General features: G+C 42.7%; 1 protein-coding gene across 1 annotated transcript; it reads right to left on the bottom strand.

The window, feature by feature from the left end:
• Nucleotides 1-2,664: 2,664 nt before the first annotated feature.
• Nucleotides 2,665-20,029, bottom strand: LOC118730386 (sperm acrosome-associated protein 7). The gene is made up of 6 exons (XM_036458334.1): nt 19,918-20,029; nt 13,540-13,641; nt 12,589-12,681; nt 8,549-8,596; nt 4,014-4,094; nt 2,665-2,777 (listed from the first exon to the last, which is right to left on the bottom strand). The coding sequence occupies exons 1-6, from the start codon at nt 20,027-20,029 to the stop codon at nt 2,665-2,667; spliced, it is 549 nt and encodes a 182-aa protein (XP_036314227.1).
• Between the last annotated feature and the right edge of the window lie 794 nt (nt 20,030-20,823).

Below are 20,823 nucleotides of genomic sequence, written 5' to 3'. Positions count from 1 at the left end.
ACATGCATATGAATGTGTCTGCATGAGTGCACGTGTGTGCATGTTATGGGTATGCAGCCAGCCAGCTTGTAAGCAATGCTTCTGTGGGTGATGGCCCTGGGGCTGCCTGACACTATTTCCATTTCCAAGGCAGAACGAGAGAGAGAGGACCATACAGAGGACCCCTTCTCCCCTTTTTTTTAAATAAGGAAAAGGCCACCAGATTATTTTTCAGAGAGACTGTGGGAATAATAGGTGTGCTGGCTCACTCTCCTTCCCGCATCCTCGGGGAAAGAAGTGCTTTATTCCTGATCACACCAGGAGACATATTTCTCTCTGCAGGGCTGTTTCTAGAAAATGCAGTTCTCTGTGGCAGCACAATCTCTGGAAGAAGAGAAAGCTGACCCTTAGAATCAAAGTGATGACGATGGTGCCCAACACTGATAGCAAAGCCCTCCAGACCAGTGGACACATGCGGCGACACGCTGGGCGTGGGGCCAACACGGGCCCGCGAAGGGCTTGTGTTAGTCACTTGGAGGCTGGGCTGAAGAGAGAAGCTGCCAGGCCAGTGAGAGACTGGGTGGCCCATTGCTTTCAGTCCTCCTGCTTGCAGGAAAGCCTTCGTGAGGGGTACACCGAGGAGTTCACCAGCAGCAACTGGCAAGGCTCTGGTGTGGGAATTACACAAAAGCAGCATCTTTTGGAAAGATGAGTGGGATTCCTGGAGCGGTTGAGCTGCAGAGCATATGCTTTGGCGACTACATTAAAGGGATGTGCTGATGGGTATTCAGTTAAAATACGAGTGAAGACAGAGGCTCTAGAGTCAACTACATGTAAGCATATTATCTAGATTCTTTAAATGACTACTTCAACTACTTACTTTTTCTAGTTTTTATTTTTTTTTAATTTTTCATCTGGCGTTTTAAGTTTCTCAGTAGTATCACTACAGGTGAGAGGATGCTTTGGGTCCCTTGGCCTCAGAAGATGCAGGATTGAAATAAGTTCTTTTAAACACAACCTTTGGCCTGTGATGCTGACTTGTTGATGGAGGTAACTTCATTTGGAATTGAAGTGGAAAGCAGGGAGATTTGAATACATGACTGTCCACCAGCATTTCAGCTTATTTTACGATTTAGAACAAGCATGTCAAACTCGTGGCCTGCGGGCTGCATGCCTCGTTTATTTGGCCTGTGTTAGCCTTTGAGTTTGACATGCTTGTTTAGACTATAATAGGCAGCGACAGTGGCTCTCAACTTATGCAGGCACCAGAATGGCTTGGAGTAATGTCGCAGAGCAGGGTAATTTTGCTCCTAACAATTTCTCTGGAGTTGTGGATGCTACTCATCCAGGAACCTTATTTTGAGAGCCACCAATCTGAGAGACAGAGCTGCGAGCTACATCCGGACACCTGCAAAGAAGGCAGGGTTTTTCTGAAAACAAGGCAGAGCTTCTGCATTTGGAGCTGAGGAGGACATAGATAAGAACAAACCCAAGGGAAATGGGTTTGTGCATGGTAAGGAGTACTGCAACCCCATCAGGAAGAGCAGAGGTGGCTCAGAGGCATTTGCAGCCATTCTAGCACATCGGCGGGGAGTTACCCCTCAGTGTCTCACCGTCCATGGGTCCAACATTGCATGGTGCCAAGTAGGAGCCAAAACAGCAAGAGCAGTGATCAGCCATATCCTGAACTCCGTATAGCTAAAGGGCTGAGTGTTCATTTGATAGATTAATGTTTCTCTTTCATTGATGTTTCTGACTCTCCATCCTTCTCCCATCCTCTTTGTGAAAAATCAATTAAATATATATTTTTAAAAGCCGACACAAATAAAAAGAAATGCATACCTTTTAGCTTAATATTTAAGTAAATGAATTCTACTTGGGAATTCTATATAATAAAGAGGCAATATGCAAATTAAACTTCATGCCATAATGCTGTCACAAGATGGCAACATGCACATGCTAGCTGCTCTGCGCACCTGCCGCCACAGTTCCCGAGTCTAATGGAGGGGGGTGGGGCAGGGTATGCGGGAGGTCCAGCGGCTGCTCCACTCACCTGCTGCCAGGTTCCCTCAGCCCTGCCAGGTGGCAGGTCCCTGCTGCTGCTCCCCATGGCATCTACAGAGTTCCCTCAGCCCTCCCGGGATCGGGTCCCTGCTTCTGCTCCACTCGGCTTCCCAGACTTCCCTCAGCCCTGCTGCGGGACAGATCCCAGCTGCTGCTTCATGCAGCTTCCACCAGGCGACCAGGCTAGAAGGTAAGGGCAGTTGGGGGCGATCAGCTGGCAGGGGAGGGCAGTTGGGGATAATCAGGACAGCAAGGGAGCAGTTAGGGGATGACCAGCCTGGCAGGCAGAAGCGGTTAGGGACAATCAGGCAGGCAGGCAGGTGAGTGGTTAGGGGAGATCAGGCTAGCAGGCAAACATGGTTAGAGGCAATCAGGCAGGCAGGTGACGGTTAGAAGCCAGCAGTCCCGGATTGTGAGAGGGATATCCAACTGCCGGTGTACGCCCGATCCTGAGGGGTCCCAGATTAGAGAGGGTGCAGGCTTGGCTGAGGGACGAATTTTGTGCACTGGGCCTCTAGCACATGAATAAAAAAATTTTCCTTCTACCAAATGGTTAACCATACATACATATGTGTATACATATGTTCTTTATTCCTAAGAATGGGGTGGATGGATGTGTTCTCATTCAGTCAGGATTTCGTTCTTCACGGAGATCTCTCGGAGCTGATGGCCACGCTGACCACTCTCTGCTCTTTGAGCTTTGCTTGTCCTCTTCAATTTACTGGAAAGATTTCCTGTTTGGAGAAATGAGGTTTCCTTGATAAATTTGAGGTGTTCCACTCATTTCCATGAGATGCAGTTCAGAGCCTGTCATGGAGGTCCCCCAGCTGCAGACACTAAAGAAGCCTGAAACCAGCTTCAATCATTCCTGGGGCTGTGTGAACTGGAAGGAGATGGTGAGGAGGAGTCTGGATGGGGGAATGAGGCCAGTTAGGGGCAGTCTTAGGGTGTGTGGACAGATGTGTGGGATGTAGAATGTTGGACATAATGAATCCATCGATGTGACTACAAAGTCTAACTCAGAGATGCTGAGAGGACAGGAGGAGGACTGGCCTGGATAAAAGGCTCAGAGATGATCTGAAAGTTCCAGGGAGAGCATGGGGCCAAGAACAGAAGCCATGGGGAAGATGTGTGGACCAACTTCCCAGTTAGGAAGTCATATCAGAAAAGACAGTGGGGCCGAAACCGGTTTGGCTCAGGGGATAGAGTGTCAGCTTGCGGACTGAAAGGTCCCAGGTTTGATTCCCGTCAAGGGCATGTACCTTGGTTGCAGGCACATCCCCAGTAGGGGGTGTTCAAGAGGCAGCTGATCAATGATTCTGTCTCAACGATATTTCTAACTCTATCCCTCTCTCTTCCTCTCTGTAAAAAATAAATAAAATATATTTAAAAAGAAAGAAAGAAAGAAAGAAAGAAAGAAAGAAAGAAAGAAAGAAAAAAAGAAAGAAAGAAAGAAAGAAAAGAAAGAGAAAGAAAGAAAGAGAAAGAAAGAAAAGGCAGTGGGAAGGGCAGGAGATAAGAGACCCTCAGAGATATGAGATGCAGCCCCAGGTGGGAGGCTGCCTGCAGTGAGAGGCAGATGTGACCAGTGGTTTGGACCTTCTTGGGTCTGGTCACAAGGGACAGCAATAGCTGCAATGTGTATGCTTGACAGCAGCTTCCCCTGCCTCAGTTATTCCCTGAGAAAGAGGGACAGTCTCTTGCTCAGTTAGGTTTAGAAGGAGAGGAAATACCCACATGTGGCCCATGACTCCTCAAATCTGGACTTGTTGGACCAGGTGTCCCTGCATTGACACCCACCAGGCAACTCCTGAGGAGCTCAAGCTGATCTACCCAGGACTGTGTCACCTGCTCTTTCAGAGAGCTGTTCACAAGGCATGTGCATCTCTTGAGTAGATGTTTTTACTTCTCTTCATATTAAGTTAATAAACCCAGAACTGGGAATCCACTTATCTATTATTCCAGTTTACCTGAAAATTTTCCAATTTTTTGGAGGATTTTGTCCAGAACTGATATACTTTCATCAGGATCATTTTTTGAGTTCTTTTTGCCTGTGAGGGGGTGGGGGGAAATAAAATACAATGGTTAAGCTTTGGTAAATAAGTAAGGCATAATTCCAAAAGTCTTTTCTTTAAAACTTCTGAGGAGGCAGCATCCTGTTCACAGACTCGTGATGGTCGCATAGCCTCAGGTGAGGCCCTCAAAACATCCTTTCCTTCCACGAGCCCAGAACCAAGAATGTGTGGCTTGTGCTCAAGCCGAGGTGGAAACCTACACCTTCACACTTTCTACACTCAGGAGCACGAAACTACATTGTCACTCGGGTGCAGGAAGGGCCCTCTTGCCTGGTGGTGAAGACCAGTTCCTCCTCTGGAGCTAATGCTCCTGAGTGATGGGACCTGTCCTTGGACCTGGACACGGTTCACAAATGGGTAATTTCCCCGCCCTTCCTTCTGTCAAGCCCTTTCTACCAATAATTGTGTGGGACTGGTCCTGCTGCTAGGGAAGAGGAACAGTGTGGGGTTGCACAGGGCTGGGAGGGACTCTGCATGAGTATATTTCCCTGGCCCATTTCCTAGACCAAATTCTAAGCACCTGTGGGTGAGGACCTCAGAACTCAGCATGTTTTGCAAAACAGAGCAACACTGTCAAATTGTGTTGGAGTTGCTTGTAGAGTCATTTAAAATAAATAAATAAATCAAATAAACGGTTACGTTGAAAGTAACCTTTATCATACAGGCCAATGTTCTAACCAACTAAGCCACCAGGCCAGGGCTTGGTGGAATTCTATTATGGAATTTAGCCTTTTTTTTTTTTCTGTGTTAATGAGTCTGTTAATGCCACACATTTCCATAGAAACATCTTTGCCAATCCCAAGGTTGTGACACTTCATTCATTTATTCATTCACCCATTCATTCCTTCATTCATTCAATCAACAGGCACCTGCTCTCTATAAAATGCTGGGTGACACGGAGGACACAGCACTCCCCCCAGGAGGCCACAGTCTCCTGGGGGTGGCAGTGGACATGCACAGGGACTCTTGCAACCCAAGGTGGTAGGCGCCGATACCAAGCATGAATGTGCTGTTCTCTCAGGAAACCAAGGTCCCACCAGCTACACCTTACATCTTTCCCTTAATTTTTAGGAACACCAAGCTAAATTGGGAGCTGTCTTACCACATCCATTTAGCTTTTTCTTAAAATGAAAAGGTCTGACTCAGGCCGTAGGAGGAAATAACAGGAAGCAAAGCACTAATTGCAGATCAGGCTCCCAGGGATGCCTTTTGCTGAGGCTCAGGCTCTGTGTCTGTGAACCTTGCCCCTGTTGGGAGGGTTGGACTTCATGTTGCAGTTTGCTTTTCGTTAAAAGGGATAAGCCTGCAACCAGTGCCACTAGCTGTCCGTGGGTTATGTGGGCCAGTCTGCCGTCCCATTCCCCTCTGACGTCTAACTTGTTCTGGGGGATCATCTAGAGCTCTCCTGGCTCTGGTATCCTGTCATCCTAAGTGCATCCCAAATCCAAACTAGACTGTTGGGAGCAAAAAGAGAGGGAACCAATGCCTGACGAGGAAGTAGAAAACATTATATTAGTGCAATGAAAAATATCCTTGTACTAATATGAAAATGGTGGCCGTGGATATGAGAGAGAACTTTATGCCAACCCCTCACTGTGCAGACACTCTTAAACTTGGCCAGTCTATTTGGCCAGCATGCAGAAACACCTGTTTGAAATTATGGGAAAACCAGCACTCATGATATGTCAAATAAATTGCAATGAGGTATAAATTGCTTCACTGTTATTGTTTTACTCAGGAAATCCTTGGATTTACGCTCATAGTTAACAGGACATTTTTGGTTCACTATTGCTTCTTACATTTTACTTCTCCAGTCCTCCCATTTTAAATCCTTGATGAAATTTTAATTGACTCCTATCAATGTGTAACTCTCACATTTTCTACCAAATGTCAGTCACATTAGTAATGTAAATGGGTTTAACTTATTTATTTATTTTTTTTGGCAATTCTTTTTAGAGAACAAGATTCAAGAATAGTCTGTATACTTAAAGTGATGCTGAATGATTAAAGGCAGGGAGGGTGGGTGGATGGGAAGAGATCATCCAAAGAACTTGTATGCATATATGCATAACCCATGGACACAGACAATAGTGTGGTGAAGGCCTGGGGCCGGGGGTGGAGGGGTTGAGGTGGGCTAGAAGGGGTCAATGAGGAAAAAAGGGGACATACAAAATACTTTCAACAATAAAAATTTAAAAAAAATGAAAAACAGTAAAGAAATAGACAAAGATATGTTAGTAAATTGAAACAATAAGAAAGAAAATAGCAGTACTCCTTTTATCAGACAGTAAAATCAAGCCTAAAGCACTAACCATGACAAAGAAGTGTTCTTTTTAATACTAAAAGCTAGAGTTCACAATGAAAATATAACAATCATGAAAATCTATGCAGAAAATAGCACAAGAATCACACTTATAAAGCAAAAGCTGCGGAAAATGCAAGAATACATATACAGAAACATCTTTATAATAGGACACTTTTGTATGCTGTTCTCAATAAAAGATTAAGGTGATAAGTATAAGAAGACAGGACACTTAACTTAATCAATTAGATAGATATAATAAATATATACTAAGTACCCTTTATATCTCAATAGTAGAGAATACATCTTCTCAAATGCTCATGGAATATTCACATAATTGGTTATATATTAGGTAAAAAAAAAAGTAAGCCAATTTCAAAGTAGAGCTATTAAAAACAATATTCTCTGATCACAGTATAATAAAAGTAGAAATTATTAATAGAAACAAAGACAAAAGGCCCTAGGAAATTAGAAAACACATTTATTAGACAACTTTTGGGTAAAAGGGAAGTACAAACTAAACCTATAGAATTTCTGAAAAAAATAATGTTAATTAAAATACTATATATAAAAATCTATGGAATATGTTTAAAGGAGCAGAGCACCAAACACTTATTGGTAAAATAAAAAATTACTCAGCTCTAAAACCTAGAAAGAGGGCAACAAAGTGATCTGTAAGAGAGCATAAAGAAGGAAAAATTAATGATAAAGACAGAAATTAAAGAGGTACAGAATGGAAATGTAGTGGAGTTAATTTATTAAAACCCTGGATTTTAAAAATTTTTATAAACTAGAACAACTACTAGTTTAACTGATCATGGAGGAACAAAAGCATACATTTACAAAATAAGAAATAACAAGAGAGAAATAGCAATGGAAACAAATGGCATTTTAAAATTCACAAGACAATCTGAAGATCTCCATGCAAATACATTTGAAACATATAAGAAATAGATAATTTTCTAGGGAAATACATTGATTGCTAAAATTGACCCCATTTGATTAAGAAAGCTGAAATTAATCACTTAACCTAGGAAAAGATAGAAAACATTCTAAGTAAGTACCCCAGGGGAAAAATAACAGGATAAGATGGATTCACAGGGCATTTCTAACAAATCTGAAAAGACCAGATGGTTCCAGTGCTCTAGAAATTGTCTAAGAGAATCTAAAAGAGAGGAGAAACTTTTAATTCTATATTATAAAGCAGATATAACAGTGATACTTCAACCTGATAAAGATTGTACAACAAAACTATAGACTAATGTGACTTATGTATTTGGGTGCAGCAATGCTAAATAAAGTATTAACAAGCAGAATGCAATACCATTTTAAGAAAATAATCAACATGACCCAGCGGTGAAATGCAAGGTTGATTCAATATTAGAAAATCTTGATACATCATATTAATAGAGCTAAAAAAATGATTATCTCCAAAGATGATGACAAATACTTTGACAAAATGTCAAAGAATTTAGGGATACTTTCTTTACATAAAATTCTTGAAGCCAGAATTTTACTTATTAGGTAAACACTAGAGGCATTTCTGCCAAAATCATGAGCAAGGCAGTGATGCCCACTAACTACTACAGCTCAAAAGCTAAAGGTAATTAAAGGTGGATAAGTTTGACTACATGAAAATTTTTGCATGAAAAATTCAGAAACAGTTAAAAGACAACTAACAAAAGATATTTGTCACATATAGCTCAGACAAAGGTGTAGTATTTTAACATATAAAGAATTCAACATTGAGGATAAAAGACCAAAAAACCTAGTGGGAAAAGTAAACATAATAAACAGAACATTCACAAAAATTATATAAAAATGAACATGAACAAAATGAACAAACATGATATAAAAAGCCACTATATATATGTTAGTCAAACTCACTTATAATTATATCAATAGAATTTCAGATTAAAAGGACACTTAAATATTACTCTTCACTCATAAGTCTGCTGAAAGTTTAGTATAATAGTATGAGAACACACCATTGGGGAGGCTGGGGGGAAGACTTTCCCATCCTCTGTCCCTCCCACGTTCTATAGAGTGCAGGAAGGAGTGATCACCAGTTTGCATTTACTACTATTGAAAATCCTGTGCTCTCTGCTGGAAGAGAGATGTGACTCACCATGATCCACAGAACCACCGACTTGGTAACTATTATTACCACTGGATTCTTTGAAGGAAAACATGGGGGAAAAGGAGAGACATATTCTTGATTACACATTTATGAACATTTTGGTCCACACTTCATTTTAAAAGGTTAAAAAAAGGGGGAGGTGGACAGAGATTAACCAAATAATGTATATGCATATATGCATAGCCCATGGACACAGACAATAGTGCAGTGAAGGCCTGGGGAGGGGCAGGAGCAGGAAGGAGGACGTTAATGGGGAAAAAAGGAGGGACATCTGTAATACTTTCAACAACAAAGATAATTTAAAATAAATAAATAAATAATAAATAAATAAATGGTTAAGTTGAAAGTTAATATTGTTTTTTTATGATTTATTACAAAATGAGTTTTGTAAAGTGATATAAATATGGAATTAGGTACCCTATGACTATTAGTCATTCATTTTTTGACCCAGCTATTCCAATTCTAAGAATTTACCCTGGAGGTCATCTCCAACAATAAGAAAATACATATTTCTTATTTCTTTATTTGCATATGTTAATGCATCCCCCTATTGACACGGAGGGCTCACTGTCTTGCACATCTCCCCAGGAGCCCCTGTGTCCCAGAGGTGGAGGTAGGCCTTACATTTCACTCCCATCACTCCCTCCCACCCAGACCTCTTGGTGCTGAGAGGCTGGAGACTCCCCTGCACTTACTAGACTAACTTAATTAACTGTGTGCAAAATGCTTTGAGGCACCCCTTGGCAATGTGCTAGGAAGTGCAAAGCACTATTATGCAGTCACATTCCCTTGAATGAGCAGAGACATTCTGCTGAGAGTCCCTTGGAAGGGCCAAGATGAGTCAGTGCAGGCCACTGATTAGAATGCTGCTTGCATGTTCCTGGGAAATGATTAAGTGACAGGCAGATGGCATACCACAACCCAACATGGAGAAAACCAGCAGATTTGGCATTCCAAAGGACAACTCTGAAATGGCCTGAATGAACACTCTTAAACCTTATTGCCTAAGAATAGGAAATTTACAAATGCTGTTTCATGACTTTGGGAATTTACTTGTTGATTATACTAGTTTTTTGCTTTATTTATGGCTAGAGGTCCAGTGTATAAAATTCATGCACTCTGGGGGTGAGGTTGGTACCTCAGCCTGGACGAAACTATCAGTCAGACATCCTTAGCACTGCCGAGGAGGCAAGAGAGGCTCCTGCCACTGCTGCTGTGCTCGCCAGCGTTGAGCGTCTGCACCCTGGTGGTCAGTGTGCATCATAGCGGCTGGTCATTCTGCTGTTTGGTCTATTTGCATATTAGCTTTTTATTATATCGAATTTACTTGGAAGGTCATCTTTGGTCTCATTTATTCCCAATTCAGCAATTGTGCTACAGGCAGGGTACAGGTTGCTCAATTCTGACCTTAACTGATCTAATCTGATCTTTTCTTTGTTTAAAAGCCTATGCAGACTTCTGACTGCCTTTAGAATAGAGTCCAAACCACTCAGTATGGTCCATGGGTCATGACTTGCCCCTGCTCTCATTTAACTTCATCTCTCACTGGTCTTCTCTCTCAGTTCTGGCCTCTGCACCAGACTAGTTATTTTAGCACTGTTTGTCATCGCAGAAGATTAAAACACGTGAAAAGATCACACACTATGGTTCATATATACAGTGGTATACTCTGAGTGATTTCCAGTTTACAGTGCTAAATCCAGTGTAAATCCAGTTTACAGTGATTTCTAGATTTACAGTTTATATATATATACACACACATTGTGGTGTACTCCAGGTGATAATGATTTCCAGTTTACAGTGTTGTGAAGGATGTATACACCTCATGTAACAAAGTAGGGGTATATGAATATGCATATATCTCCTCATCTGTGCAAAAGGAAATACAGGAATGGTAGAACAGAATGAATGAGATAGGTTACCTATGGAATTGATTGGGTGATGGGCGAGTGGTAATTTTATATATACACTAGAGGCCCAGTGCACGAAATTTATGCATGGGTATGGTCCCTAGGCCTGACCTGTGATCAGGGCCATCTTCCCTGGCTGCCCATGGCCAACCCTGCCCTCCACTGCCACCCACCCTGGTTCCCTGTTCGCCATTGGGCAATCAAAACCTGATGGCAGGGGGAAGGAACCATGAGGTCGGCTGCCCCTGCCTGCTCATTGGCCCTGCCCCCTCAATGGGTTGCCCTCTGTGTGTGGGGCAACTGATGGGGCGGGAGTCTTGGCCTGGTGCACCCGTTCCCCTGTCACCTCCTTCAGGTCCCCATTTGCCATTGGGTGATGGGTGTTTGCCGGCCAGGGAAAGGGACCAAGAGGTGGTCAATGTGCTGCATAGTGGCTGGTCGAGTGGTTGTGCTAGTTGTTCTACTGGTAGGGTCAATTTTCACATTACCTTTTTATTATATAGGATACTTTTTTTCTATAATTATGACTTAAAAAACAATGGTAATGTTTCATATGTAGTCCAATATTAATTAACATTTAAAATCAACAGGATGTGGGAATCAAAAAGAGATGCAACAGTAACAAATGGCCCTGACTTTATCAGAAATGAGTAACACACAATGAACAGGCAAGGAAGGAAACTCTGGAAAACAGTATGTTACTATAGACTGTGAGACTAGAGACAAAAAACTACCCACAAGCATTGTTCTCCTATTGGTAAATCTGATTTTCCTGGGAGTGTGGGATAACAATCCTAGAGCTCTAGGATTAAGCAAATGGTTAAATATAGCCGAAACTGATTTGGCTCAGTGGATAGAGCGTCAGTCTGCGGACTGAAAGGTCCCAGGTTCGATTCCGGTCAAGGATGTGTACCTTGGTTGTGGGCACATCCCCAGTGGGGGGTGTGCAGGAGGCAGCTGATCGATGATTCTCTCTCATCGATGTTTCTAGCTCTCTATCCCTCTCCCTTCCTCTCTGTAAAAAAATCAATAAAACATATTTTTTAAAATGGTTAAATATATTGTAGAAAATGGAAGCCAGCAAATAATAATTTAATAATAATAATATAATAATAATAAAAAGAAAATGGAAGCCAGGTTTTTAACAAGGAAGGAACAGAAGGGACCCTGAGAGAACCCTGCACTGCTGGGGTGGGATCAGAGGTATCAAGTGGTTTCAGAAAAAGAAAGGAGGGACAGAGAGAGGCAGAGAATTCAATATGATGTATCTGTAAATGCATCTGTGTGGTCTGTGTGTGCATGCATCTGTGTATGCCTGTGTGTGTGCATATCTGTGTGTGCCTGTGTGTCTTGCATGCATCTCTGTGTGTTCATATATTTCCAGTTCCATCTGCTGGGAGCAATGTCATTCTACTGAATTGACTCAGCACCCAGTTCTTGGTTTTTTTTGTTTTTGTTTTTTTTTTCCAGTGCAGTTCTTCAATAAAAGAAACCAGATTCCAGGTCCGAGACAGGGACGATACAACAACAGGCCCTAGAACACCTCATGGTGCCAGAAAGTAGGGATATGCTCAGAAAGGATGGGGCATGTTAAAAGGACAGAGGAACAAAATGCAAGAGACACCCAAGGCAAACCTGGGATAATTTGGACAAGAAAACAATGACACTGGTTTTCGTTTTAGCAAATTGTCTGCCAGAGGGATGCATTTCTTCCACTTCTGGGGTGGGGGGGTGGAGGGGGAAGACCTAGTAGGGCACTTTCCATTCCCCTACCCCAGAGGAGGAGCAGTGACTTAACTGAAACTTAGGGAGGGGGTGGGCAGTGTGACAGTGCCTTCCTTGTCCTCTGGCATCCACCTGCCTGCAGGAACGACATTCCTGCCAGCTCCTCTGGGCCCTAGTTTTCTAGGGTCAGATCCTTGGACAAGGATGGGAGGTTGGAGGTCTCTGGGCCTTGACAGAGACGGAAAATGTGTCTGACTTGGTGAAATGGCCATGCTCTACAACCTGGCTTTTCACCCTCCCAAAAGGAGCCATCTCCACCTGCCTCTGTCGGGCCTTTCTGTGATCCCCACTAAGCTCTGAACTCAGGCAAGGGAGCTATCGGGTTGCATTTACCATTATTGAACCTTTGGTCCTCATTGTTAGGAGAGGAGTGTGCATTATTTGGTGGTTCAGCATAATCTTCCGCATTCTCATCAATGACGGTTTCTTTGAAGAAGAAGATGGAAAAAAAATGAAGAAATGTTTTCTTGATTACACACTTATAAACATTTTGGTCTATAATTTATTTTACAACATTAGGGTGGAAATGTGTGTTGGGAAGTTAATGTGTAACCAGAGAGTCAGGCATCATCTGAGTGCCTTGAACCCAGCAGTGTGGGTCTGGGCAGACGTTGGGTGAGCTAGTGCAAGGACTTAGAATTTATATCTGGATGCAAACTTTCAAGAAAATGCGGAACTTCCCTGCTGCTTTATGCATTTTCACACACTGCGTGTGGATTTCTGGTGCCTGGCTTTCTCCTTAGCAGGTGTCAACCAAATATTCTGTCTTGGTTCTCAGTGTGTGTGCTTCTTTGTTTTTTATGTTCATTTTGAACAACATGCAGCTGTATTTTTTGAAAAGTATGTTCTTTGATTTTATTCTCTACCAGCAGTTTGGCCTTGGGCACGTGCTTTTTCAGACCTTAGTCTGATCCCGTCATGGTCACTGCCCTGCTCTGTAAGAAGCTTAGGTGAGCATCACATGTGTTGGCTCATGGAAAGTTCCCATTTTCCCGTGCCCCCTGTTCCTGCAGTGGTGGAACCCCACTTGTGCACATGCACCCCAGAGACCACCTCAAGATGAAGGAAACTTGTCTCTGCCCGTCTGTCTTTGATCTCCCCAGTCTTGGGAAGGTTATGGAAATGGTTTGGGACAACCGCCTCTTTCACAACTCCATTTGCTTTTGCCCCAGAAGAAGCTGGCCTTACGAATGTGAACATGATGGGATTGTGCATTTAATACCAAAGGCCCTTAGGAATACTTGTGATTAGAGAGTTAAAAAAAAACAACCCACGTATACTTGCTTTTTCCCTTGAGCATTGCTGGTGATGATGTTGATGCTGTCTTGGTTGTTCCTGACCTGGATGATTTATTTGGATTCAATATCTCTTGGACTAGAATTTCATCTTGGGAAAAGCACACAAGACACGTTAAAGCCAGTGATGCAGAACCCAAACCCTTTTGCTCTACCAGGGGTCTTCAAACAACGGCCCGCGGGCCACATGCGGCCCGCAGAGGAGTCTGATCCGGCCCGCCAGGTTTTTTGGGCAGTGAGCGCAGCCGAGGTGTTACAGTAGGAATTAGTAGTTCATATAGTCCGGCCCTCCAGCTCTCTGAGGGACCGTGATCTGGCCCCCACTTTAAAAAGTTTGAGGACCCCTGCCTGTGAATGTAGTTACTGGCAACAGGAAGCCAGGGACTCCATGGACATGGGAGTTGGCTTCCTAAAGAACCTTGTCTGGGGTGGGGAGACCACTGTCTTTCTAAGTAATTTCTGAAAACCTGAAACCATCCAGATTCCTTGGACAATAGGCATTGACTCCCAAAGATACGAGGCTGGAAACCTGGCCCCGCGTGTAGTCATACTTCTTTCCGACCCTGCCGTCATTCTGTCTCCTCCAAGTCTTCCCCCAAGCTGTCCTCGTGTAGGCACGAACAGCATTCTTGATTTCTACATCAAGCGGCATTGTTTTCTCCTTTACATCCTTCTGACTCCTCCTAGGAGATTCCTAGTATAAGGTAAGAGTCCAGGGCTTTGTGCCAAGCAGAGCTGAACCACATTCTGGTTCTACTCTTATAGGAATGTGACCTTAGGCCTGTGCCTCTCCCATCTTCAGTTTTCTCTTCTGTAAAATGGGGTCTGTATTTCATTGGGCTATTTATGAGGTTCAAATAAAGCAGTGAATGTAGGAAATATGCTCCTGAACTGTGGTGGAGGCTAAATAAATAAATGGCAGGTGTAAGACCCCCTAATCTCTGCAACAGAATGGTCTCATATTTAACTTTACTCTGTTCAGTATGATGTTAGCAATGGTTATGGTGTCATAACAGTGGTCTTTATTATGTTGAGGTGTGTTGCCTCTATTTTCACTTTCCTGACATTTAAAAAAAATCATAAATGAATGCTGGATTTTATCAAATGCTTTTTCTGTATCTATTGATATGATCACATATTTTTATCCTTCATTTTATTTATGTAGTGTAGCATGTTGATTTGTGGATATTTAACTAACCTTGCATCTCTGGAATAAATGCCACTTGATCTTTTTTAAAAATATCTTTTTACTGATTTCAGAGAGGAAGAGAGAGGGAGAGAGAGATAGAAACATCAATGATGAGAGAGAATCATTGATGGGCTGTCTCCTGCATGGCCCATCCTGGGGATTGAGCCTGCAACCCAGGCATTTGCCGTGACCAGGAATTAAACCATCACCTCTTGGTTGATAGGTCAACGCTCAACCATTGAGCCACCAGTTTGGCTCCACTTGATCTTTTTAAAATATTGCTGAATTTGGTTTGCTAATATTTTGTTGAGGATTTTTGCATTGATATTCATCAGGGATATTGGCTTATAATTTTATTGTAATGTCTTTGTCTGGTTTTGAAATGAAAAAAGTAGTGGCCTCTTAAAGTGAGCTTGGGAGACCGCCCTCCTTGAGTTTTGAGGAATAGTTTGAGAAAGATAGATATTAATTCTTTGCTGGGTGTTTGCTCAAGTTCACCTGTGAGGCCTTCCAGTCCAGGACTTTAGTTTGTTGCGAGTTTTTTTTTATTTTAAATTATTAATTTGCTTTCATTGGTAGTAAATTGTCAGTTGAGATTTTCTGTTTTTTTCTTGTTTTAGTCTTGAAAGATCACATATTTCTAGGAATTTATCAATTTCTTCCAGATTGTCCAATTTGTTGGCATAAAATTGTTCATAGTATTTTCTTATAATCTTTTGAATTTCTCTAATGTCAGTTGTCACTTCTCTTTCATTTCTGATTTTATTCACTTGGATACTTTTTATTTCTTTCTGGTTAAAGGTTTATTAATTTAGTTTATTTTTTCAAAGAATCAGCTCTTGGTTTCATTGATCTTATATATTGTGGTTCCCTTTTAGAATCTATTTCATTTATTTTCATTCTGATCTTTAATTCTTTCCTTCTACTCACTTTGGGCTTTGTTTATTGTTTTTTTCCTAGTTCTTTCAGGTATAATCTTAATTTGCTTATTTAGGATTTTTCTTGTTGCCAAAATCGGTTTGGCTCAGTGGATAGAGCGTTGGCCTGCAGACTGAAAGGTCCCAGGTTCGATTCCAGTCAAGGGCATGAACCTTGGTTGCGAGAACATCTCCAGCAGGGTGTGTGCAAGAGGCAGCTAATTGATGTTTCTCTTTCATTGATGTTTCTAACCCTCTATCCCTCTCTCTTCCTCTCTGTAAAAAATCAATAAAATATATTTAAAAAAATTTTTTTTCGTTTCTTTAGATAGGCCTGTATTACCATGAATTTCCCTCTTAAAACTGCTTTTGCTATGTCCCATAGTTGTGTTTTTATTTTCATAAGGTATCTTGATTTCTTCCTTGATCTCATTGTTAACACATCCATTGTTTAGTATCATATTATTTCACCCCCATATTTTTTGTGTTTTATATTTTTTCTTATAATTAATTTCTAGTTTTATACCATTATGATAGAGAGTATGCTTGCTATGGTTTCAATCTTCTTAAATTAATTAAGACATGTCTTTTGTCTTATCCTGGAAAATTTTCATGTGCACTTGAAAAAAGAAAAAGAATATTCTATTGCTTTGGGGTGAAATGCCTTAAAAATATAAATTAAATTCATCTGGTCTAATTGTAATGTAAGGCTGCTGTTTCCTTGTTGATTTTCTGCCTGGAAGATCTATCCATTGATGTCAATGAGGGTGTTCTCTCCCCTAATGTCCATCAATATTTGCTTTATATATTTAGGTTTTCCTATGTTGAGTACATAAATGTTTACAAGGGTTATATTCTTTTGTTTTATTGATCTATTTATCCTTATGCAATGTATTTCTTTGTCTATTATTATAGCCTTTGTTTTAAAGTTTATTTTGTTTAAGTTTTGCTAACCCAGCTCATGAGTAGAGGTGGTCACCAGGGCACAAAGCTTTTTTTTTTTTTGTAGCCTGGGACCTCACCCTTAGAGTAACCTTTCCTCCCCTAGCATACAGCTGTTCATGTGGTTTGGTCTCAACCTTCCATATCCCTGGATGTGGTTTAGACCCCAGATCTTTTGCTCCTAGAGATAATATCTAGGCCTCAATTGTATTTCAGCTCCAGGCCCTGAAAAGCAGCAAAACCAGACAAGTGACGCCATGCTGACCTCAGGACCAGCTACATGAATAATGACCTCCTGCCTTGGCAGTGATCAATCAATCAGAGGAGACCCTGACCCTAAAGGGATATACCTGGAAAGCTGTAGAATATTCTATTGAAATCTTCCCCTGGAATCTCCCCTAAAATCTCCACCCTTAAAACCCTTAGAAGGGAGGTCCCAGTGTGTTCTCTCTGCTGAGAGCACCCCTAGCTTTCCCTTCTCCTTCCCTATTCTCCCATGCATGTTCCTTTACTTTCCTCACTTCTAAGCTCTAAGGATCCTTCCTTTGCCTCTATAACTTCTTTTCTAAGCTCATTTCTTTTACAAGTTACTACCTCTACCTCTGATTTTCTAAATAAACTAGAGGTCCGATGCACGAAATTCATGCAAGGGCCTTGGCCCTGGCCCCCACCTGCCACCTCTGCCTCAGCCCTGCTCACTGCGGCTTTGTCTGAAAGGAAGGACATCTGGAAGGATGCCTGATCTAATGAGCATATTACGCTTTTATTATTATAGACGTTCTCTTATAGTTTGAGTCTTGGCTTTGAACAACTTCCTAGCCAGAACTCAAGTACCAAGATGGTTGAACCCAGGTCCTGTCTGACCCCATGGGTCTAATACCTGATGCTCTTCCCACCACCACCAACAGTGGCAGGCTGATGAGAGAGGAGACAGCCCCCAAGGACTGGCGAGGCAGGGCCACCTTCCCCTTGCTGCAGCTCAGAGCATTTAAGTGGCGTCTGCAGACACTGAAGTTCCAACACTAAACCAATGACAAGGCTGATTTTCAAATGGGTTTAATGATGGACAATCTGCATACCAATTGACTCATCTGCGCACGGAGGGCCTAGAACAATACAGGAAAACGATGTAAAAAGGTCTGTGCTGCGATGACAATCGCTTCCCAGTGTGCTGACCTTCGGTAAATGAAGCAAACAAAAGTACAGTTCTCTTTGGAGAAGACATTAATGCGTCATTAAGAATGGGTACAGCTGCATCGTGCAAGCACTTTGTTAAAAATATTCTTTTCATTTTTGTGTCTGTCCCATAATTATAATGGAAGTATTGTGCAAGTCAGCCAGTAAGCGTATGCAGAAAAAATATTTATGTTTTGTAATATCTGCATGGTTTCTGAAGTGTATTGTCAAGGGTAGTTGCTGTATCGGATTTTGCTTGTTGTCACCTTTCAGTTTTAAACCGGCCCAGCACCCACGTTATCATGATAATTGGTTATTCTTTCTCCATATTTGCATGGTGCCCATCCTGGCCGTGGGGAAGGGCTCACTGCTGAGTTCTGCGGCCGAGATCCAGGTAATTTGGAGAAAACAAGGCTGTAACCTCCTCCCTCATAAGGCCCATGGCTTCTGCTCCCCTTCCTCTCCTTGTGGTGAGCCCCAACCGTGTGGCCAATGGCCACAGCGCCCACTGAGGCAGAAAGATCCCAGCAGCAAAGTAAGGACAACCAATGTTCTTTTGAGAAAACGATTTAGAAACTTCCCCTAATTGGTCTTTCAAGCGGGGGGGGGGGGGGGGGGCAGACCTTGGAGGGAACCTAAGGTTTTCAGTATCTGACAAGGAGACCAGATCTGGGGAGGGGAGAGGCTGGCTTAGGGCTGCAGCAGGAGCGTCCATTTAATCCCTGGGTGTGGAACTGGGAGCCAGAAAGGCATACATAGGACTGAACTGGCTGGAGGGATGACAACAGCCTGGAGTGACCACACATACCTCACCTGTTAGACCCTTCATCATCCCAGCACCTCAAAAGACACTGTTCTTGGTAAGTGCCTCAAAACGAAGTGTCCTTATGAAAAGAAAGCTGGAAATGTTAGCTTCTTTTATGACATAGTCAGGTCCCGGAGACCCCCTGCCTTTTCACCCAGACCAAGGCCAGGCTGGACTGCCCCCCAGGCCGGTGTGGGTGGGAGAGGGCATGCACCACTGGGCTCAGGGCCGGGATCCATGTGTCCTGCTTTCAGGAGAGCTACTCAGGATGACTCTTCAGTGTTGCTCACCCAACTTTGGGACCTGGGACTGGGGGATCCTCTCAGGCCTCTTTTCTTGAGGTCCCATCTTTGGTGACCTCTGTGGGAAGTGGAAGGGGGAGAAGGGAGTAGGTGGTCTGAATATGTAATTTCTTGGGCAGAAAAGGGGGTCATGGAAGTTTCCCCTTTCTGCTGCCTTCTGACCGCTCTACCATTGAGTCATATTCTCAGGAGGCCATCTCCCATCCACTGTCCCACTGTTCCATTTCTCTATACGTTAAGTGATCAGGACAAAAGGGTAAAAACTAAAGGGTGTGATTGGAACCAACCACCTGCAAAAAGACATTCTGAGAGCATGGAGAGATTTGAGTATGGGTCAGGTATGAGCCCATATTCAGTCCTTTATATAATCTTTTGTTATTCTTGTCAGTGTTTAAAGACATTGTAAATACGTAAAAGAAAAAGGCCCTTATCTTAGCAAGAAAACATTTTCATGAAATCTTAAGACATCTTGGACAGGCTAAAATATTACCAGTAACAACAAATGTGTGTGTGTGTGTATATGTGTAAAAAATAAGATGGCAAATTGTATATAATTGAAACTGGGTAATGGAGGTTATTTATACTATTTCTCTACTTTTGGGTAAGTTACAAAATTTCCATAATAGCCCAGCTGGCATGGCTCAGTGGTTGAGCATTAAATCAAGAGGTCACAGTTCGATTCCTGGCCTGGGTTATAAGCTTGATCCCCAGTGTGGGGTGTGCAGGAGACAAGCCAATCAATGATTCTCTCTAATCATTGATGTTCCTATCTCTCTCTCCCTCTTCCTGCTTCTCTGAAATAAAAAATATATATATATTTTAAACACACACACACACTTCCATAATAAAAACTTAGCATACATAATGTATGCTATGCTAATCTCCCATGGAGTTCCAGATTTTAAAAAGGGCTTCAACTTACTTCATTCCCCCAGGGATAAGTGGGAAATTTGGGGAGATGGGGAAGAAGGGACCTGTGGCAGAAAGCCACCACCTGCTTGATTCAGAACCCAGGGAGGACAGAACATGTTTGTACCTGCCACACGATCCACTGCGACTATCCCTGAAGACGTGTTAACCGGCTGCTCAGCTCTGTGACAGCAGTACAGCAGCAGGACAAAGAGGGTCGCTCCTCTATTCGCTGCCATGTTCCCTCAGCTGAAGGAGGAGGACCTCCTCCTGAAGGCCCCTCAGCTCCCCTCGCCTTAGTCTCCAGGATACTGTGGAATGTTTAGGAACCTGTGACATCACAGCAGAGAATGAGCCGGGTCTTGTCCTGTTGGTGGGGAGGGTTGTGCCCAGGGTCTTTGAGTGGGAAGGAGTGGGGAGTGTGGTTGAGGCCCCTAGGGTAATGAAGATCTCCTCTGCTTGTTTCAGTTGCCTGGTCTGGTGCCTTCCTCAGTTATGCAGACACAGGGGTCTGAAGAGGTAGGATATTAACCAGGACTCTTAAGTGCAAGTGACTCAACAAAACAAAGTCTGCTGAAGTGAAAAGAGTTGTATCAGGAGGATGGAGAGCTAACTGAGTTACAAGACAAATGCTGGAAGCATTAGTTCCAGGGTGACTTGAAGAGCAGTGGCTGATAACCTAGGCCTGAGGTTGGCAAACTTTGGCTCAAGAGCCACATGCGGCTCTTTGGCCCCTTGAGTGTGGCTCTTCCACAAAATACCATGCCCTGGGCGAGTCTATTTTGAAGAAATGGCATTAGAAAAAGTTTAAAAAATTTGATTCTCAAAAAAAAAATTTCAATTGTTGTACTGTTAATGTTTGGCTCTGTTGACCAATGAGTTTGCTGACCACTGCTGCCCTAGGCCTTTCCATTCTCTCCTCAGGCTACTCTCTTGCTGCGACCTACACGGCGAGGTTTAGGATCTGAAGGAAGGGCTGACACACAAATGAAAATGCAAAAATATGAATTATTAAGGGGTGGGGCCAGGTGGA

The sequence above is a fragment of the Pipistrellus kuhlii genome, unplaced genomic scaffold (assembly GCF_014108245.1).
Source record: "Pipistrellus kuhlii isolate mPipKuh1 unplaced genomic scaffold, mPipKuh1.p scaffold_m20_p_3, whole genome shotgun sequence".
In the NCBI taxonomy this organism is placed as follows: Eukaryota; Metazoa; Chordata; class Mammalia; order Chiroptera; family Vespertilionidae; genus Pipistrellus; species Pipistrellus kuhlii.
This window is presented reverse-complemented; position numbering and strand designations above follow the sequence as displayed.